At 41.4% G+C, this 20,248-nt stretch overlaps 5 protein-coding genes across 19 annotated transcripts in view; 4 read left to right on the top strand and 1 right to left on the bottom strand.

Annotated features, from left to right (window-relative positions):
* The window catches only part of mfrp (membrane frizzled-related protein), a 35,401-nt gene extending 33,210 nt beyond the window's left edge, over window positions 1-2,191 (top strand). For 12 of the 13 annotated variants that reach the window (XM_082504099.1, XM_082504096.1, XM_082504106.1 and 9 more), the window contains 6 exons: window positions 376-452; window positions 611-759; window positions 880-1,010; window positions 1,097-1,231; window positions 1,462-1,592; window positions 1,698-2,191. In XM_082504099.1, coding sequence (XP_082360225.1) covers window positions 376-452; window positions 611-759; window positions 880-1,010; window positions 1,097-1,231; window positions 1,462-1,592; window positions 1,698-1,922 — 848 coding nt within the window. In that variant the 3' untranslated portion in view covers window positions 1,923-2,191. The remainder of the gene's footprint in view (window positions 1-375; window positions 453-610; window positions 760-879; window positions 1,011-1,096; window positions 1,232-1,461; window positions 1,593-1,697) is intronic. The other variant, XM_082504098.1, reaches the window with a different exon arrangement.
* Window positions 2,192-2,213: 22 nt separating this feature from the next.
* nudt8 (nudix hydrolase 8) lies at window positions 2,214-5,497 on the bottom strand. Of its 3 annotated transcripts, XM_082504108.1 has the most exons (6): window positions 5,385-5,484; window positions 4,881-4,948; window positions 3,843-4,667; window positions 3,608-3,740; window positions 3,192-3,269; window positions 2,214-2,960 (listed from the first exon to the last, which is right to left on the bottom strand). In XM_082504108.1, the coding sequence occupies exons 3-6, from the start codon at window positions 4,664-4,666 to the stop codon at window positions 2,775-2,777; spliced, it is 1,221 nt and encodes a 406-aa protein (XP_082360234.1). In that variant the 5' UTR covers window position 4,667; window positions 4,881-4,948; window positions 5,385-5,484; the 3' UTR covers window positions 2,214-2,774. The 3 variants fall into 3 exon arrangements, with proteins under 3 accessions (XP_082360234.1, XP_082360233.1, XP_082360235.1); XM_082504107.1 differs by lacking the exon at window positions 4,881-4,948 and having other exon boundaries at window positions 5,385-5,494; XM_082504109.1 differs by lacking the exons at window positions 3,192-3,269; window positions 4,881-4,948 and having other exon boundaries at window positions 5,385-5,497.
* Window positions 5,498-5,912: 415 nt separating this feature from the next.
* On the top strand, window positions 5,913-10,356 carry ftr86 (finTRIM family, member 86). The gene is made up of 11 exons (XM_082504093.1): window positions 5,913-6,597; window positions 6,919-7,014; window positions 7,116-7,349; window positions 7,439-7,592; window positions 7,670-7,795; window positions 7,904-7,954; window positions 8,071-8,112; window positions 8,210-8,251; window positions 8,436-8,498; window positions 8,590-8,792; window positions 9,793-10,356. The coding sequence occupies exons 1-11, from the start codon at window positions 6,088-6,090 to the stop codon at window positions 10,126-10,128; spliced, it is 1,857 nt and encodes a 618-aa protein (XP_082360219.1). The 5' UTR covers window positions 5,913-6,087; the 3' UTR covers window positions 10,129-10,356.
* A 3,306-nt stretch (window positions 10,357-13,662) lies between these two features.
* On the top strand, window positions 13,663-15,249 carry LOC309688428 (complement C1q-like protein 4). The gene is made up of 4 exons (XM_082504144.1): window positions 13,663-13,751; window positions 14,092-14,199; window positions 14,295-14,435; window positions 14,523-15,249. Exons 1-4 carry the CDS (start codon window positions 13,745-13,747, stop codon window positions 14,945-14,947), a joined length of 681 nt encoding a protein of 226 aa, XP_082360270.1. The 5' UTR covers window positions 13,663-13,744; the 3' UTR covers window positions 14,948-15,249.
* A 1,753-nt stretch (window positions 15,250-17,002) lies between these two features.
* On the top strand, window positions 17,003-18,342 carry LOC309688349 (complement C1q tumor necrosis factor-related protein 3-like). The gene is made up of 4 exons (XM_082504012.1): window positions 17,003-17,054; window positions 17,146-17,250; window positions 17,330-17,470; window positions 17,555-18,342. Exons 1-4 carry the CDS (start codon window positions 17,021-17,023, stop codon window positions 17,986-17,988), a joined length of 714 nt encoding a protein of 237 aa, XP_082360138.1. The 5' UTR covers window positions 17,003-17,020; the 3' UTR covers window positions 17,989-18,342.
* The last annotated feature ends 1,906 nt before the right edge of the window (window positions 18,343-20,248 follow it).

The raw sequence follows: 20,248 nt of genomic DNA, 5'->3' as shown, positions 1-20,248 counted from the left end.
AGTGTAGCTAAGGGGGGATCCAGGGCCACCTGATCAATCCCTAACTATAAGATTTAACAAAAAGGAAAGTGCTAAGCCTAATCTTAAAAGTAGATAGGGTGTCTGTCTCCCGAATCCAAACTGGCAGCTGGTTCCATTAAAGAGAGGCCTGAAAGCTGAAGGCTCTGCCTCCTTTTCTGCTTTTTAAATACCCTAGGAACCACAAGTAAACCAGCAGTCTGAGAGCAAAGTGCCCTATTGGGTTGATATGGTACTATGAGGTCTTGAAGAAAACATGGGGTCTGATTATTCAAGACCTTGTATATGCGGAGAAGGATTTACTTCAATTCTGGGATTAACAGGGAGCCACTGAAGAGATTCTTTTCTTTTTCACAGAATGCGGTGGGCAGAAGATTGGGCCGTATGGTTACCTGGCAAGTCCAAACCACCCCGGGCCTTACCCTCACCAGCAGGTTACATTCTAAACCATTCAAACTGAAAAATAATCCTAATAGTAATTGAAAACACAAAATTATAAAGATTCAGAAGTACTTCCACATGCATAACACATTCTCAGTCCGACAGCCACACCACACCACGCAGTTTTCTCCACCAATCTGATGTTTTCCAGTTGTGTATATGGCATATATCTGTTGAGGAGGGTCACGTGATCACGCTGAGCTTCAGAAACTTCAGCCTGGAGACTCAGGATGTGTGTGAGTTTGACTATGTGGAGGTGCATGATAGCGTCAGCACCGGAGCTGGAAGAGTCCTCGGAAGGTGAGAAGTGCCACAGTCTTTAATTCTGAGGGTAACTAAGGACAAACACATTTACCTTCATGCTAGTTAAACAACCAGTTTTCTGGAGTACCTTTTGTGTCTCTTCTCCCTTTGTGCCAGGTTTTGTGGTACCACTTTCCCCCCAGAGCTGACCTCCTCTGGCCCTCACATGACAGTGGTGTTTGTGGCTGATGAGGGAGTGGCCGACAGTGGCTTCAATGTAACATACCAGGCTGTGTCTGTGCTGGGCAGTGAGTTTTCATACTTTAATATTACTTTTTTTTTTTTTTGCATTAGCTTTCTATAAACCTCTTTTACATCCTTTTTATTTTTAAAGGGACATGCGGCCCCAGGCAGTTCGCCTGCAGCACAGGGGAGTGTGTTCAGCAGCAGTGGCTGTGTGACGGCTGGAACGACTGCCCCGATGGTGCGGATGAACAGGGCTGTGGCAACTCCACCTATCCTCCCTTTAGTGAGTCTGGTTTATCTCTGACCTCAATCACAGCCAGTTTTTGTTTCCACTGCCAATGAAAAGCAGCAGGAAGAAACTTAAGTGTTGAAATAACAGGAATTGCCGATGGCTTCATATTCTGAGAAAACCACCAAATAGAAATGTTACCACTTTTCACCTCTATGTCGACATGGTTTTGTGGTTTCTATTTGTAAGTGTTTCTCTGAATGAATAATTTCCTCTCATGAAAGTAGCCTCGTCTTGTGAGCACATTGAAGTAGAGATGTGTCGGGGCCTCAGCTACAACTTCACCTCATTCCCCAACATCTGGCTGTCCATTGCTGACCAGAGAGAAGCGGCCACCCTCCTGGGACAGTATCGGGTAAAAGTCACATCAAAAAGCTTCATCAGACATCTGGAGCTGTAGCTGGCAACTGTTTCAAACCAGGCATCGAACCATCCTCCCTCCCCTCCTTTTGTCATCCAGGTGCTGATGGAGCTGGCGTGCTTTGAGCCTCTGCAGAGGCTGGTTTGTGGGATGTTTCTGCCCCAGTGTAGTCCTCAGGGCGGCGTCCTCCAACCCTGCCGCTCAGTCTGCTCCTCGGCCGAGCAGCAATGCAGCCAAGCCCTGGATCTCTTTTCCTTCAGCTGGCCCTTCAACTGCCACCTTCTCCCAGACTCACAGGACCCCTTGGAGTGCTCACTGCCTTGAAGCTGGGACAGTCCAGTTACCTTTGAGATCATAATCAGGCCCAGGCAGGAAATACCAGAGCGTTCGAGGACCTTACTTACCTTAGTGGAAACAAAGGTTTACAGTTTTAAACACAGTTTGTAATACATGTGCTCAGTATATATGAGACCACATGCAGTTTTAAAGTAGACAGCTAAGTAAAATGAAAGCTTTCGATCTCCGACGGGAATCAGACTGTTTTACTGTAAATTGCTGTATTTATTTAATGCTTTGATGTCAATCTTGTAAATTAAATAAACCATGCAGAGAAAATATGTTTAAAACAAAGTTTATTGCATTGTTCTTCAACACACCACATCACTCCTAAATACTCCGATTACTTCAGTTGATCTAATGTTAGCTAACACAGGAAACAGGCTGTCACAGCGGTACTTTGCTGCCCTGACAAACATTTAACAATTCACAGTCATGTGACATAATTGATCTGAGAAAGCAACTCACTGATTTTATTTTAACCCAGGTGGTAACTTTTATTATAGAAATAATTAAAAGACTTACCTAAAAACGTAAAGAGTTTGAATAAGAATCACTCGGTGTAAAATTATAACGTTGACCCACCAGGTTCACGTTCTTCCTTAGAAAAGCTTCCAACACCTGCTTTTCATTTTTAAACAATCATACAAATTTAAGGCTCAGAAAGTGCACTAGCAGAAAGAGCTTCTTCCTCACTCTAATAAATTCAAGAGAGGAATTTACCTTCCAAAACAAAAGCGGCTGTATTAAACCATTTTGGATTTGCTCAGATTCACTTGGTGCAAAGCTTATATTTGTCAGAATAATCCTTCAGTTGTTGAGTTCAGTTGTTGTGCTCTATTATGGAGGGACAATGAGTTTCAGGGTATGGTCTAGGGCAACAGCAGTCAGGCCCCACACTCGATGTTTGCCATTCCTAAACACCGGAAGAGTGTATCCGTATTTGTCACCGGTGCGGAAGTGTGTGTAGCCTCGGTTTTGGGGGTTACACAAGTGAGACAAGGACAGGGTGAAGATCTCATCCACCTGGAAGCGGGAAACAGACTCTCAAACTTTTGGCATTTTTATTCGATTCAGCTTCAGTAATTATATTTTTAAAAATTGTCCAGCTCCTTGGAAGCAAAATATAAAGCAATGAGGAGTTGCTCAAGACTTCTGCACAGTACTATATATTAGGGTCAAGAATAACATGAGACTAGTCAACTCTAGTCTCACCCTGTTCTTTTCAAACAGACAGAAAATGGCAGATGATCGTACCTCCCCAGGGTTTGGTTTGAAGTTCAGCTCCTCTAGAGGACCGAGGTTAGCCAGCACAGGAGCAATAACCATGCCCGACTGGACCGAAACACATGAACAGATTTTTAATTCAAATTTATCTCAGGTATTCGAATGTTTTGAAGGTTTTTACAGAAATTCCTGCTCATTTCTATTTTATCTACTTGTATAAGGAATCTTTGGGTATTTTGGGCAGATGGTCAGACCAAATAATCAACACAGAGCTCTTACAATGTCACATAATCCTTTTTCACCATTATTTATCAACCAAACAATGAATTTACAAAAAGAAAAGTGGTAAGTGCTTATTTAGGGTAACATAAATATGGTATGATTTTGTCAATTATTTTTTAATATGCATTTCTACTTGAGAGTTCTACCAGCACAGCTCCACTCACCGCATCTCTTAGTGGCTTCAGGACGCCCCACACCTTTTCTATTCTCACATTTACACCCAGCTCCTCCCTGGCTTCCCGCAATGCTGTGGCCACCACATCGCTGTCTGAAGGATCGCTCTTTCCTCCAGCAAAGCTGGATGGAAAAAAAAAAAGAAAGAAAAAAAAAAGGCAGGACTCATAAAGTACTCCAATAAGTAAGATTTAAGACATAGCCTGCTTCTAATCTACCACTAACCTGACATCTCCTTTGTGCCTGCCCTTCAGAGTGCTGGACCGCAGGGTGAAGAGAAATGCAGGCTCCCCATCAAGAGAGCAGAGGGAGACCAGGACGGATGCCCATCTCTGATTTCGTTCTTTCCTCCCCTTCTGCAACTCGTAGAGCTTCAAGTTAGGGCCCAAGTGCTGTCGACATCTGTTTTCATTCCCAGGGGATAAGCAATCTCTCCAGGTATCTGACATGCACGTGGCAGCCTGATGAGTAGCTATAGTTTTGTGGAAACTGAGGCTAGGGAGTTGTGGTTTATTGTGCTTGTTTTCTAAAGTCCAGGGACTATGTGCTGACAAGCTGAGAGGTCTAACGAAGTCCTGTCCATGAGTTAAATGGCTTTGAAGAAGGCTACACTGAATCTTACTGGTGCGGCTAAAAGAAGGCAGGTGAAAGTCCCAAGGTTTTCTCCAGCGCTGAAGGCAGGTTATTTTGACTAAACAGTTCCAGTAAGTGCGCACAGGATCACACACTTGTTTGGTTTTTGTAGAGGCAGAATGGTGGTGGTTTAATAAAATGGCTTTGAATAGAGGGTTTTCAAACCGTGTCTGTCTCAGCTTATAATTGAAGCTACAAAAAGATACTGGTGCTGAACTATAAACAGTCTCTGTGGATGGTCCATCCTTGTGGGTGCCTGTTCCACTTATTTCTGAGTGTCTCCTTCCTTTCTCGTGACTTGCTCCCTGCCATCCAGCACATGTGATCTCGGAAAAACCACAGAGATGAGAGTCTCTTAACAGCTGTAATGATCTTTTGGGGCAAGACCAAGTCAGAATCCGAGAACTTGCCAACATCCTATAAACGGAAACAAAACATACCGATATGATCGTAAATGTATTAGTCAATTAGTTGTGTTCATCAGTTAGTTAAACCAACTTGAAAGAAGTGAAAGATGAACTAAAATCTGCTCGTCTCTGCCAGCAGGGGAGGTGAGGGATCAGATAACATGGGTAAACAGGGCTGAAGATACCCTGGCTTAACCGAGATCAGAGGCTCACCCAAACCTACCTACAGTAATACTGGTCACTGTGCTCTCACAGTCATATCTCGGTGTTACGTTTCACTGTTGTTCAAAGCTGTTAAGACACAGAAACGTATTTTATATATTAGCTTCGAATACGGAGTTCACGTTTGGCTCAAGTTTCTCCCAAACTTGGGTTGAATACAGCTAGCTAGCTAGCTGTATTCATTTGTTAGCAGTGATGACGATATATATATATAAAATATGACATTGTCAATGTTCAGACGTCCTCATCGCCAACTAAACCCATGCAAAGAAGGCTTTTTGGGCGAGAAAATCTTCAGTGTCTTTAAAACGAGTAAGGAGCGCACGCAGGCTAACTGACCGAGCGATCAAAACAAAAACCAAACAGCTGAAGTAGCTCATACCCCAAAGCTAACACTCAGATTTGGCTTATGACAAAGCCCCAACGTGTTTCACGGTATGTCAGAAAACACACCAAGGTGCCAAGTATGACAGTAAAACGTCATTTTAACACAGAAAATGCTCACCTTGAAAGCTGAATCAGCAGCGGCTGGGCGGCTGCCAGCAGTCAATGTGGCGCCGGCTAGCTTCACTCGCGTCAGTGTTGCCCTCACCACGTCGTGATGACGCCAAACTTATTGCACAGCATTCAAGCTTAGCCTGTTGTGCTTTCTTTATCCCCTCCCGAAGTTTGGTTTTAAGACACGACGTTTACGTTATTTAGTGATTAAATCACGTGGAAAGCACCAAATGATGTCAGTTTATGTAACAGGTTTTTAAAACCAGTCCTTCTCGTTTGGACTGTGTAGGCCCGCTTCCTTTACAGAGGAGACTAAAACAGGCGCTCTTTACAGTTTTTTGCCTATGGGCAGACTGCCTGGCAAGAATGAATGTGACTGGATGATTAAACTTAATTAATTCGTTTGAGTAGCAAAAATCAACAGCAAAATTCATTTTTCCATTAGGAGGCTCCAACAAACTGTTGAAACCCATGATGTCAGATTGATAGACTCCTCACTCCACCTGTTTAACCAGCCCCACCCTGAGCCGTTTCTTCATGTTTTAAGCAGCAGGTGATTCATATGAACTGGCATTTTAGCCTCGTCATTTGTTGGGTGTCATTGCTTTAATTTCTCTGACCTGTTTGCTGTAGTATCAGTTCCGTGACTTCACACAGAGAACTTTGTGATCCATACAAAGAAAGTTTAAGCTCATCTCCTCCCAGCGAGCATGGCCTCAGGTTGGACTGAAGAGGAAAGCTTTGCCTGTCCAGTATGTCTGGAAACCCTGAAGGATCCAGCCACTCTACCCTGCGGACACTCATACTGCTTGGCTTGTATTCAGAGCCACTGGGACAAAGGGGGCAGCAAAGGTCAGTATAGCTGCCCCCAGTGTAGGCAGGTGTTTAACCCTCGGCCCTCGCTGGCCAAGAGCACCCTGCTAGCAGAGGCTATGGAGAAGCTGAGGACCAACAGCCTGAAGCAGCACTCCTTCACAGCTCCTTCCCCCGGCCCACCATCCATGCCGGTCTATTTGGAGGTCCAGCCAGATACAATGCAACGAAAGGGCAGCGTGTACCCACAGCTTCCCTCTGTGGAACCCAAACCCTGTCACCAACACGGCCGACCCCTGGACCTGTTTTGCCATGACGACAGGGAGTGTGTGTGTGAGGTGTGTTGCCAGCATGGACACAGTGGACACCGTGTTGTCAAACCGAGAGACGAGAGAAAAGAAAGACAGGTGTGTAATTGTAATTATTTCAGGTGATATTTTCACTCTGCTTTTATTTTTGTTTATTTGTTTTTGGGTCTCTAAACAACTTTTAAAATTAAAGTAAAATGCTGGTAAAAGAAATACACCACTATAAATGCAGTTTCCAAGTGTAACTAAAACATTTCTTAAGCTAATCTTGAAGGACTTGAAAAACAAGTCTGAAGCGCGCCTTACTGATGTTATAGTGATTCCCAGCAAAACTATGTAACAATATCACAAATAGCCTGTACAGTCTCAAGTACAGTCATTACTGCCTCACAATGTATGTGTGCATGTGTTTGTGTATAGAAAGAGCTTGTTCAGATGCAAGCAGAGGTACAGAGGAGGCTCCAGGAGACGGATAGGAAGATTAAGGAACTCCCACATTTTGCACGTCAAGACAAGGCATGTAGAAAACCTTATTAATTCATGCCATCCTTGTTTACTTTGAAAAATATGAAATTGTGGTGACAATATGTCCTCATCTTGCTTGTCTACACTACCAGGCCTTGGTCCAGGCTCTAGAGAAGGAGAGCACAGATTTATTCATGGAGCTAGCCAAGAACGTGAATCTAACAGGCACCCAGGTCAGCGAGCTCCTCTCTACCCACGAGGCCTCTTTAGGCAGCCAGGCTGAGGGGCAGCTCAACAGACTGGAGCAGCAGGTTGCACAGCTCAACTGGAAGAGTGAAGAGCTGAGCAGACTGGCTGACATGCAGGACGATGTCTGTTTCTTGAAGGTAACGAGTGTGAAGCGGAGTGCACATATTTTAGTGCTAAACTAGATCTGTAGTCTCTGACTGTGGAATTTGTGGTATTTGTTCTCAAGAACTTCCTCCTCATGGAGCCGCTGGTTCAGACTGATGCCACAGTGATTGGGCAGGAGGAAACCATGGTGACGTCAGTCCGCTCAGTCATGAAAGAACTGCAGGAGTCAGTTCAGGATCTCTGCAAAGGCAGCCTGGAAAAAATCATCACAATAGGTCAGCTCTTCTCTTCTACTCTCTTCTTGTCTTTTCTCTTCTCTTAATAACATAAGGTCAAAATTTTCCTTTTGCAGTGAATAACCCCTTGGCTTTGACTACCAGTGGTCCGGAAGCAGCAGGCCCGCTACCAGCGGGACCAGTACCAACAGGCCCACTACCTGCAGACCCGCTACCAGCTCAGGTTCCTGCCCAAAGTACAGGTACGTTAAATACCAGTCCAATAAAAGCACAAATGAGCTTTATTTTGACTGTTAGCTTTTGACTGTGGAAAGGACACCTTTTTACATGTAAACCCTTTTCTTCTGTAGTGTATGAAATGAAAACAGACTCTCCACCCTTGCCACCTTTGCGACCTCAAGGTAAAACATACACACACACACACACACACACACACACACAGAATATACTTTAATGTGGCATTTGAAAAAACACTGAGTTCATATTTTACTCTTGTTTTTATTTTTTTTCACCTCAGGGCCTCTGCCTTCAAGGTCTGGTGGTTCTGCTTACATTCAAGGTAATGCTTGAAAGGGTTTCTCTAATGTTGGCTGTCATAGAGTTTAGATATGCTTTAGTTTAACTGTTCTGTTTGTTGCTTCTCTCTGTGAATGAAGCTTCAGCCCCACCTCCACCCTTGCCTGCTCCTCGACGTCAAGGTAAAAGCACAAACATTATCATTGACGATATCCACGTCAGGCAGTTACCCCGTCTTGTAGGAGATAAAAGCTGGCTGTGGACAGCTTTGCTCACCTGACCTTTCACAGATACCTCTTAGAGTATCTTGGGGTTAAATGTTACTTTTCCTTTTTACAATGGTGTATTTTTTTTCTGTCTTAACAGCTTCTGTATCATCAGTGGGATTTATGAAACCAGAACCAAAAACTCGAGATGAACTCATAAAATGTAAGTCTTTTGTACTCCAGAATACAGACCCCTTTATCGAAGCCTTTGTTTGTTCCAGTCTTAGGTAAAATGACAAATCCTCTTTCTTTAGTTCGTTTCGAACCCACTATGGACCCCAACACAGTGTATCGCCACATTCTGCTGTCGGATGGCAATCGTAAGGCAACGATGCGGGCTGAGAACCTGAACCCACCAGACCATCCTGATCGATTCCAGTTCTGGAGACAGGTTCTCTGCAAAGAGCCGCTGGGAGGGAGCCCTTATTACTGGGAGGTGGAGTGGACTGGCCAGAAGGTGCTTGGATATGATTGTGTGTGTGTGTGTGTGTGTGTGTGTGTGTGTGTGTGTGTGTGTTTTCAACTGTAACTGTTTGAGTCGTAGAATTAGTTAACATGCTTTGTTTGCCCAGTCAGTGCTAAGTAATGGTTATGAAAGAACTCTAATGCCATAAAAGTCTTCAGACCTAAAAGCAAAATAGAAGTCTCACAATAGTAAGTCTGACTAAAGAAGGCTTAAATCAATATTCTATGTCCTACCATTCCTTTTAGGATAGGTTTTGGCTATAAAGCATTTTTAGTTTTATATATTTTAATTAAAATAAATGTTTTTGAGGATTTAAATCATGCAGCCAGCATTTGTCTACACAGGTAGTCTGGTAATAGAGGGAACTGCCCTTTGTGCTCCATTTTAATTGGCTAATGGAATCCATGTATACAGAAACTTCAAAGGAAACCAATCATTTCAATTACTTTCTGCCTGGAAAGTAATTCATTTTCTCACACAATGCACAGAGTTGCATCATAGTTTATGCCAAGTCATACTGTATTAGAGTACCAGAGAGGCCCTAAGGACAGAAGTGCTATAAATACAAAAATGACTGACATTTCTATTAGTCACGGCTGCGCTCGTTAAAAGACACAATCTGTTCAACATACATATTTGTCATATGTTATTTTTGTAGGTTATTTTTAAAAAAGAGCCACATGACCTCCAGTTCTGAAAACCTGTTTAATGCACTTGTGCATTAAACAGGCTCTTTTAATAACCAACAGGGGGCGACTCTTCTGATTGCAAAAGAAAAAGTAACATTGTATAAAAATCTATGAAAATTTGATCCTACTTTTGAATTTATTTATGACCTTGATAAATATATTCTTAGTCATCTTATGGTCTCAATTTGTAGTTTAAAGTTCTGTTGTTTCCCTTTTTGTTTTTTGTTTTTTAAAGTGATTAGCAAACGACTCTTACGTTTGTGCCCCTCACTGAATTTATTTTCCTCACTCCCATCATGCAGGTCACCATCGGAGTTTCCTACAAAGAGATAGAACGCAAGAGTAATGATGACAAGAGCCGTTTGGGCCACAATGAGCTGTCTTGGAGTCTGTACTGGTCTGGGAGCGGATTTTCCTTTTGGCACAATAACCAGGAAAAACTGCTGGGTGCACCAAAGGCCAAACGGATCGGCATCTACCTGGACCAGCATGCAGGGATTCTGGCCTTTTACAGCATCACCCAAAACCAGGCTACCCTCATCCACAGACACCAGCAGCAGTTCACTGGCCCTCTGTTCCCAGGATTCAGATTCTGGGCAAGAGTAGGTGCTACAGTAACCATTTGCCAATTAGACTGATGTGCACAAGAGTAATTATCTGATATTTTTGATTAAAGATGTTTATCTGGCTGCAAGAATGTAACAGCTTAAGGTTTTTAAAAAGGATGTCAAGGATGCCTTCTTGCTCTGGAGAGAACTAGTTCAGTCAGTTCTTGTTTACATAATGATTTTGCACCAACCATGATTCATGTAATATAAATTAATTTTAATATGTCTATGTAAGTAAATGAAAGATTAATAAACTTGCAACACATACCTCTGTGATCTGTTTTAGCATTTTTTTTTTTTAAATGAGTTGACTGACTGTATCTTATAGCGCATTGGGTCTATTTCTTCCTTCTTATGTGACCAAACACATAACCAATATAATGCTGATCTTCTCTATATCTCACTGACCTTTATGCCTAGAGCTTCCCCTCCATTCTGCACTTACAATATATTTAGTATTCCCATATTTATTTCAATCTTTCTCCACACACAGATACGATGAGCTGAAAAGTCCTGATTTGTGTTTGGTCTGTTTAGCCTTAACTCTGGTTCTTCCTTACTGACTTGTTACTCTTCCGAAGGAAACTCTTGTGTAAGTCTTTTCTCTCTCAGTGCAGATATTCAGAAAATATCTTGCTTTGCACTAGTTAGTAATCAAACACTATTCACAGGAGAACAAGGAAGAGCTCATTTTACATGTTTTGGCAACAGTTTGTTGCAACCCCGCCCTGATTGAAAAAGTTGGACACGCTAAATAGATACAACAAATCCCAGCCTTCTAAGATAACAACATATGCTTTAGAATGGCACTGTTCTCATATATATAAATATACTACAGCATTATTGGTTAAACCTGGTGACGCTAGTGTTGCAATCATTAATATGACCACAAAAGTATATTCAGTGCAAAATGACTAAGCATGTACTTGTGGACACAAAGTAAAAACACTCACCTTTTTTGGCCCAGAGGAGAGGTGATACCTGACCTACAATGACAACAAAAGACCTGGGAGGTGCACATGTTGGCGTGCTGTTAGCAAGATTATCTGAGGTGAGACTAGATATGGTTAGAAAAAAGATGCAACTTTAGGAAACGCACCTGCTGTGAGGTAAATGTTTTGTTGAGTTCCATATCTCACTTCTTTGCCAGCTGTTATTTTAATCTGAATTTAGATACAGAAAATGATACAAATAATACTGCCTAAGGGAAGCATGTATAATATAAACAGAACTGGTCCTAGTGCAGAACCCTGTGGAACTCCATTATTAACCTTACTGTGAGCAGAAGGTTTCCTACTTACATGAACAAAGTGGATGGATGGATTGATTGACTGATTGATTGATTGACAGGATGAAGGTGACTGATCTGCAGGCTAACTGTTAGGTGGCAGTAGAATACAGAGAACATTTTCCCTGGTTTTCTGCTGTATGCTACTGACTGAATTAAGGAAAAATAAGCTGCTCTGGGATTTGTGGAAACTTAAACCTCACTGATAAACTTTAAATATCATCCACATTTATCTGAAGTAACAGTAGTGTAAATTGTTTTGTTTAAACCTGTGCAATTAACAGCAGAAAGCTGTAAATTGATTTAGTGGTTGATATTTATCAGTCATGATGGATGGATATCCTAAAAAGTATCAAAAAAACAAAGCAGAGGTCTTTCATTTTATCTGCTTTCTTCTCTCTTGTTTCATGCTAAAATTGCAAATATTCTCTTGAGACTTCAAGCAGAGATTAGGAACAGGATGATTCTGCTTTTTAAACTATGCTGTCTCCAGCAACATCATTTGAGCCACTAAGTTGTACTTTGAGAGTCGAGCATGCAAATGGCCGCTAACTTCTTTAGTTTCTTATCTTTTTTGAACTTTTGGTTTGGTTTATTTAGCTGAGACTCACATAGTTGGAAACTGCTGCAAGTTGAACCAAGGTCAAGCTGCAGGAAGGACATTTTTTTGGATTTGCATTACTTTTTCTTTGGATTAAATTCCACGCAAACTACATTAGTCTGGATTCAAGTCAACAATCTCTTCCTGTGGAGTAGTACTTTTTTTGTGCATAAGAAAGTACAGTAGTTTTATTAATCTTAGATTCATCACAGGTCAAAGAAAGCCCAAGAAAGTCTGCAGGTGACACATGAAAAAGCATTAGGGCAGACAAGTAAAACCAATCTGCCAAAAGTAAGGGGAAAGTGAATCGTAAGTTACTGTAATGCACTAATACACATGATCATTATAAAGAAGAGCATTGAATTTTAAATACAGTGATTCCGATCTGGAGGTAGACTGTAATTTAATGGGTTGTTTACAGTTTAAATGAGTGTTTTCATACAACATTCAGCTGTTGTAAATACTAATGAGTAATTATAAGCTTTCATTTCAGCATAGAAAGCAATACCCCTGTTTGCTCAGTATAAAGCTATCAGAAGCAGATAATTAGCAGAGATTAACAGAAAGGCTTTAAACATGAGACACACTGTGGTTCCACTGTATTCCTACTTGTGTGCCTCAATACAGATTTCTACTGGGCATTAAGCAGGTACGCAGTGACCACTGGCCACCCAATCAGCTCGTACAGGTTCTGTGTTGAGTCACACGGGGCTTACACGTGTCTTAATTTTTCTGCCATCAAAATCTCCACATTGGCCCTCTTTACTGAATAGCCTGTTTTTCAGCAAAGAAAGCAAAAGATTTTTTTTATTTTGTCTATGGCTTGCATAGACCTCTTCAAACATAATTAAACATATTTCCCTCTGTTTCAGTCTTTCTACTAAGCAAATTACAGCCACACAGTCATGACAATGGTATCAATCATGTGATTCCAAAGCGACCAAGTATATAGTCCACAGCATATAATTATTTAAATAATTCAACAGCTTATAGTGGTGCAGCACTCTAATATTGATCCGCCCAAACAAATTGGTCTGGACTGAAATAGTTCATCAGCATAAGTAAGAATGAATGTCTTTTAGTTGTACTTTACCTATAAGGTTAATTAGAAAGTGATAGCATGCTAACATGGTAAGATGGTGTACATGATTAATGAAATGTTTGATCATAAATATGTTAGCATTGGCATTAGGATTTACCTCAAAGCATTGCTGTTTTCTACCTGACTCTAACAACATGCAGGTGAGCTTCCATGTAGGACTACTGGCAGTCAGAGGGTCGTGCTGATCTCAGCAGCAGCTTAATGAAATAAATCCTGCTTACAATCAGCACAGTTTATCCTTCCAAAAAGGCAGGTTTGTTGTTTGTTTTTAACTCAATCATGAACATGGAGAGTGCAAAAACAATGTTTAGTAATCTGACTAGAAAAAAAAATTGCTCATAGCAAAGATATGTGTGTAACATCAAACAAGGCAACCTGGAGCAGCACTCACACATAAGCTGTCTGTCAATGTGTGGATTTGAGAAAATGAGAGCCTCTAGTGATGAAAAAAAAACAGATTAATCTTGAGCTATAAAGTCACAGAGGGAAAGGGGATGAACAACAAAGAAAAAAGAGAGAGGAGGAGTCGTGTGAAAAGAGGTTACAAGGGAGGGGCTTTTAGAAAACTATATATCCATTACTTTCGTGTCATGATCAGTCAGTACAAACTTCCACCCTTCAGAAGCATCATCATTTGCCATATATCAGCATCAACATGAGAGGTGAGACTAGATGGACGCTGTATCTACATTGAAATAAGATTTTGGAGGAAGATTTTTTAATTGCAAAGAACATTAATGGATTTAGCTCAGGTTCAAAATATTCAGACTCTAGTAGGCAAAAAGGACTAAAGACTGCGTGTTAGAATTTTACATTTAGGAAACTAAACCATGTGAAAATGAAAAGTATATTAGAAGAATCTTTTACATTTTGGGATGTTGAATATCTCCAATTAAGCTCGTCAATTCCACAAATTGAAAAAAGGTAGAAAATAGTAGTGGTTTAGAGTCAGTTCAACATTTCAAAATAACAAAGATGTCTGATGCCCTTCTTTTTCTCCAGCAATTGTATTGCTGTGTCTTCTGCATGCAGCTTTCGGTCAGGACAACAAGTTTTCCTGGCTTGGACCTTTGGAGAATGTACCGCAGCAAGCCCCCGTTCAAAGCCAAGGTGAGAGGCTGTTAAATAAGAAGGTCTGCATTCATGTCTCAATATAGCTCTGCATGTTTTTACCTGAAAACCTACTCATTTGTGTGTGTATGCAGTGTGTGTTACTGACCAGGCGTCGTGTGGCTGCTGTCTAATGCAGAAACAAATAGGCAGGTTGGAGAAGTTCTTTAACATGAGCATTAACAAACTGAAGGACGAGCTCATGAGCTCCAAAATGATCCTCAACAATATGAGAGGTGAGTGACATCAAGTGGCCAATAAACTAAAAGTCGAAGCTGATAGATTTCTCATTTCGCTAAGCTATTTCTTCTCTGCATTTCCAGGAAGCCGTAGCGCCTTCTCCATCGCTCTAAACAACAACTCAGCCATGGTCTCCTATGGCCCCTTCTCCAGTGATAGCATAATTAAGTACAAACATGTCTTCATCAACTTGGGAGACGGCTACAATGTGGAGACTGGCATCTTCACCGTGCCCCGCTCCGGCGTCTACAGCCTCTCCGTCACGGTTTACAGCTCTGCTCGCGTAACCCTGAGCAACTGCGTCACTCTGCAGGTTAACGGCGAAAATGTGGCTGAAGCCATTGAAAGAAGTGGTCAGGACCTTGAAGACAGCACCAGTGTTGTCGTGGCTGTGCAGCTGAACGCCGGGGACCAGCTGTCTGCCAGGCTGCTCCAAGGATGCTCCTTAAGCGATGACAGCAACCACTACAACACTTTCACTGGTTTTCTGCTTTATGCTTCTGATTAAGTTGGCATAGTGTGCTTTGTACCAACGTTTGCCTAATACAGCCAAAATGTAAGCCTGCTAGATGAAAATTTTCTATGGTGACATCAGTGACTTGTTTTGTTCTTTCTGAGATTGTATGTCATTATGCTGAAGAGATGTTTCTTAAACACTCTTATGTGGATTAACCCTTGAATTACTACAGCTGTATCTTTTTTTTAGATTGTTGAAGTGTCTTGGCTATAACTGCTATTGATTTTGATTTAGTTATAAATGTTATATTACTTGTCTGTGAAATCTGTCAAGCCTATAAAAATGATGAAATAAATCAGATCTTTAAAAAAACACAGTTGCCTTTGTTATAATTTTTGATCCATTCTGTAACAAATAAAGCAAAGTTGTAACGGTGGTACTAGCATAGTGTGCTGTTCACAATTTGAGTGGAAAATAGAGGATATATAATCATTATCTTCTTTGTGAAATAAAAAGATAAATTGAAATAAATGCTATTCCACACCAATGAAATTCCCAATAAGCCCTGTGATGGCCTAGCAACCAGCGCAGGGTGTAATCCAACTCTTGCCCAAATCAAATGATACTTGTGTACTGGCTTACTACTCCTCAAGTTGAGCAGTCAGAGAGTCTACGTATCATTCACTATATATATATATATATATATATATACACACACACACACACACACACACACACACACACACACACACACACACACACACACACACACACACAACTGCACTTTTATTTTCGTACTTTGTGTCTAACATTTACACACACTCTAATAGATTCATCAAGGGTTACGTTGGGGGTATGTGTGTTTGCCCAAGGATGCCTTGGAGGACCAAGAACTGATCCAATTAGTAGACAACTCACTTGAGTCAACCCTCTATCTTAAATTTGATAGGATGGATGGATGCTTTCTAAATAACGGGCAGCATGGTGGCATGGTGATTAGCACTGCTACCTCACACCAAGAAGGTCCTGAGGTCAATTACACCACTTTTTGTTGGGAGTTTTCATGTTCTCCTCATGTTTGCGTGGGTCCTCTTGCTTCCTCCCACAGTCCGAAGCCATGCACTTAGTGGGGATAGGTTAATTGGAAAGTCTAAATTGCCCATAGGTATGAATGTGAGTGCAAATGGTTGTCTTTGTCTATGTGTTAGCCCTGCGACAGACTGGCGACCTGTCCAGGGTATCCAGGGACAGCTGGTCCGTACCAGCAACCCTGAAAAGGATAAGCGGAAGCGGATGGATGACTAAAGCAAGATTTAATCATGTCCTAAATTGCAACAAACAGTGCAGCATTAAAATATATTATTGGTGTATATAATTCTGAATACATTCTGTAGCTAATTAAGATGCTGTAACAATGTAACAAATCATGTGAAACTACGAGTACTGGCAGCTTCATTTGTCACCCTTTCATTTCGTTCTAATCTACACAGATTATTTCCTAATGTAAAAATGATCACAGCACCACACTGTATAATATACACAGTATAAGCCTGCAGTGTAGAACGTTGCTCCAGTCTTCCTACTATATACATATATTCTCACGTTCAGTGAGAGACTGAGATTACCAAAAAGCACCACTGAATGACACAGGAAATCATTCCTACCTGCCATGTGTATAGAGCCCTTCTAACACATTTCTGTTGGACCAAAAATATGTCAACTTATCTATCACACTGAAAGCACAAGAATGTAAAATGACAGTGCTTTTGTAAAGGCAGGTTAGAACTGTGCATAGAAAAGTACACTAGACTATCAACCAGCACTTTACACCTTGTCTGCTAATGAGAACACACTGACACCTCTTTCCAGATGATAGATGACACCTCACCGGCATCCACAACAAAGCCTTAGAGTCAGGGTGTGTACCTGCTTCTGTGTGATTTTTAAAGCTGAGATCAAGTGGTGATGATACAGCTTTATCAGTTGCACAGGTAAAAAGGACAGGGAAAAAACCCAACAAGGGGCGTTGTCAAAGTTGGAAGGCAATAAGGGAGGAGCGCTGTGAAAAATATATATCCATGACTCTTGTTGAGCTCATCAGTCTCTCTTACCTTTCATTCATTCATGAAGCTGCCATCATTTAGTGTCGGCATGAGAGGTGAGCCTACGTTTACACACAAAACAGGTATCTAGTAAGTAGCGCTTTCTCTTTCTTAATTGGTTTATCTCTTTCACATTTTTCTCCACAGCTCTTGTACTGCTGTGTCTGCTGAATGCAGCGTTTGCTCAAAACGCATATTCCTGGAACGGACCCGTCCGGATTGCTCCAGATCCCGACCCCAACGCAGGCAGTGGTGAGGAACTGTGACTGCACAAAAAGTGTGTGCTCATATATTCTCTGTTGCAAGTGTGTTAATGTGTCTTTGTGTTCAGCATGCAGCACGGACAAATTCTCCTGTGGTTGCTGCCTGATGGTGCAAGAGGTGAACAGGCTGAAGACCTACTTTAACAAGAGCATGACTGAGCTGGAGAAGGACTTCCAAAAGACAAAAGAAAGTCTCAGGGTGGTTGAAGGTAAGTGATCAATTATAAAGGACATAACAGCAAAAGCAGATTTTTTTGCACTGCTAACACACCACCTCCCTTTTGCATTTCCAGCCAGCCGCGTTGCCTTCTCTTTCTCTCTATTCAGCGATGAGAATTTTAAGTGTTACGGCCCCTTCAGCGAAATGAACAAGGTCGTCATCTACAAAAATGCCTTCCTTAACTTGGGCGGAGCCTACAACATGAACACTGGCGTCTTCACCGTTCCTTTCTCAGGCGTCTACAGTCTCGCAGTCACCATCTTCAGTGACGCAGGGTCTCCCGGCAACATGCTGGCTGCCTGTGCCAATCTGCAGGTTAACAATAAAGTGATGGCAAGAGCCAAAGAGTTTAATACCAATGACCAAGAAGATAGCGCCACCATAGTTGTGGCCATGCACCTGAAAGTTGGAGACATGGTGACTGTTACCTTAAGCAGTGGCTGCTATCTCTGTGATGAAAGCTACTACAACACCTTCAGTGGCTTTCTGCTTTATGTTACTGAATAAGTTGGAGGATGGTTGGTTTTTATTGCAAGTTTTGCTCCACTTTTAAGGTTAGAGTCTGCTAGGTGAAATTTTCTGCATCAGTCTATTGTTTGGGGATTCTTTTGAGAAAGTCCCGGTTTTAAATTCATCGTGCTTTGATTCAGCTTGTACAATCTGAAAGCTTAAACCAAGAAACTATAAGAGTATCTTTGTTCTGAAAAAAACATATATTTTCTTGTTTCAGTAATGGCCTGTAATGTGTATATACAATCAGCAGCCATGCACCTTGTAAAATTACATGAACTGTAATCAAAAGGTTTGTTTTACCTGAACAATTGTGTGATTGTTTGGAAAATTAAACTATTGAAATACTGATGGTACTATGCTGTTTATTTTTTTAGGTATTGATGTTTTCCACAGACCAACTTTATATTGAACTATATTTAGTAACACACATATATCAATTAAATTAAAAAAAACTTTATTTACAATCTTGTGAGCATGAATATGAAGCCTTATTAAACCATATTACCACTCTGGTGACAGACATACATGACACATACAGTATCAATGAGATGAATGTCTTAACATTTAGTATATGGTGGATTTCAGTCCATTTTAATATACTTTATTTTATTTACCCAATAACATCAGTCAGATGCATCCAACTAATCTTTCATCCGGTACCACCTTAAACCTGATCTTATACCTGTCACCTGTTCAGGGGTTCAGAGAACGATGTTTGGGTGAAGGACTTTCACCATGTTTTTACATGTTAAATTGTACAAGTACATGCTGACCTGGGCACCTTATAGTCACTGAGTCGGCCATGGTTTGTATACCAAAGTGGTCTAGAGTCATCTGGTGATTCTTAAAGGGGGGCTTCAATTCTCACATCGGTAACAATAGTGAGACCCGAAGGCGGGTCTGTCATAAGACTTCTTTGCAAATAGTGATTTGTCCATAAAGGTGTCCATATCAACTGGTGGTAAGTTGGGGAAAGATGCTGGACACTATACAAACGTATAGTGAAGGTGCACTTGGAAAATCTGGCAGAGGCCCGGTCTGTGGGATCTTTAACACCGACCTGAGGCAGAACTTCAAAAGCAGGGACGCTGGGCATGTTGAGTCGAAATGAAATAGGTTGCACCGGAGCGGTTCGTAGCGTAGAGTGTAAAGCGACAGGAATGAGAATTAGCACTTCCCAGTTTCTTGAGCGCCTCCTGGGTGAAGTGCTCTGGGCATTTCCTTCTGGAAAGAGGCCTTGGGGCAAACCTAAGTCATGCTGAATAGATTATATCTGTCAAATGGCCTGGAAATGGCTCTTTGTTCCCCTGGATGAACTCAGGGAGGTGGCTGGGGAGAGAGAGGTTTGGGCTTCTCTGCTTAGGCTGCTGGTCCCACGACCAGGTTCTTGATAAGCACGACGGATGGATGATACCCGAGTTGAATCACAAAGACATTTAATAGACTGAATATCCACATTAGTTTTTGATAGCGTGATCAGTAGAAAAGTCATCAGTAGAATAGCCGTGACTCGTGATCAAAAGAGTTTTTAAAACTTTCTAAAAATTAGGCCAAAATGCGTCTTAAGTCTAAAACTGCCTCTAGCTAGATGTTAAGAAGTTAAATTTGCTGGGCAGTTTTTATACATTCTGTCACAATAAGTTGAATTATTAAATCTGAAAAATAAAAGAAATGAAAACTGTTCAAAGAATTAGTAGTATTTCATTATACTTTTCAAACAAACAGCAGTGGGACCTTTTTACTAGTTGTTTTACTCCAAAAGAAAGCAGTCTTTTTCTGGATGGGTTTCGTCATACTGAAATGAACTCGGGCACATTTTCACACCCGTATCAAACAATCTCTGGTTTGAAATCACATCTGAGGTTATAACACTGCATGCCAGTTTTGTCCCCAGGTGCTACATGAATTATCTCGAGGACAGGAAATCAGACATAAAACACCTGAGATACCCTGGCATTGAGAAGATCAGATAAGAAGAACATGAAACCATGCGATGAACCAGGTCAACTGATTTGAGACTCCGTACACACAAGTGATGAACAAAAGACAAATACACTCAACAAAAATATAAATGCAACACCTTTGTTACTGCTCCCATTCCCCATGGGATGGACGTAGAGACCTAAAATTCATTCCAGATACACAATATAACCATCCCTCCCAAACAGTGGTCACAAATCAGTCCAAATGTGTGGTAGTGGGCACATCTGCTATATTGAGATAATCCATCCCACCTCACAGGTGTGCCACATCA

Source organism: Aulonocara stuartgranti (assembly GCF_965226115.1).
Source record: "Aulonocara stuartgranti genome assembly, chromosome: 14".
Taxonomy (NCBI): domain Eukaryota; kingdom Metazoa; phylum Chordata; class Actinopteri; order Cichliformes; family Cichlidae; genus Aulonocara; species Aulonocara stuartgranti.
The sequence above is the reverse complement of the archived record's forward strand: the minus strand, read 5'-3'. Positions and strand labels throughout refer to the sequence as shown.

Excerpts from the sequence above, each read along its gene's own strand:
- nudt8 (XM_082504107.1), bottom strand. The coding sequence starts at position 4,666 with ATGTTGGCAAGTTCTCGGATTCTGACTTGGTCTTGCCCCAAAAGATCA. Across the intron at positions 3,270-3,607 it reads TGAAGCCACTAAGAGATGCG|TCGGGCATGGTTATTGCTCC; the intron begins GTGAGTGGAGCT and ends GTTTCGGTCCAG. Across the intron at positions 2,961-3,191 it reads TCAAACCAAACCCTGGGGAG|GTGGATGAGATCTTCACCCT; the intron begins GTACGATCATCT and ends TCCCGCTTCCAG.
- ftr86 (XM_082504093.1), top strand. The coding sequence starts at position 6,088 with ATGGCCTCAGGTTGGACTGAAGAGGAAAGCTTTGCCTGTCCAGTATGT. Across the intron at positions 6,598-6,918 it reads ACGAGAGAAAAGAAAGACAG|AAAGAGCTTGTTCAGATGCA; the intron begins GTGTGTAATTGT and ends GTTTGTGTATAG. Across the intron at positions 7,796-7,903 it reads GGTTCCTGCCCAAAGTACAG|TGTATGAAATGAAAACAGAC; the intron begins GTACGTTAAATA and ends TTTCTTCTGTAG.
- LOC309688428 (XM_082504144.1), top strand. Across the intron at positions 14,200-14,294 it reads AGCCCCCGTTCAAAGCCAAG|TGTGTGTTACTGACCAGGCG; the intron begins GTGAGAGGCTGT and ends GTGTGTATGCAG. Across the intron at positions 14,436-14,522 it reads GATCCTCAACAATATGAGAG|GAAGCCGTAGCGCCTTCTCC; the intron begins GTGAGTGACATC and ends CTGCATTTCCAG.
- LOC309688349 (XM_082504012.1), top strand. The coding sequence starts at position 17,021 with ATGAAGCTGCCATCATTTAGTGTCGGCATGAGAG. Across the intron at positions 17,055-17,145 it reads ATTTAGTGTCGGCATGAGAG|CTCTTGTACTGCTGTGTCTG; the intron begins GTGAGCCTACGT and ends TTTTCTCCACAG. Across the intron at positions 17,251-17,329 it reads CGACCCCAACGCAGGCAGTG|CATGCAGCACGGACAAATTC; the intron begins GTGAGGAACTGT and ends CTTTGTGTTCAG.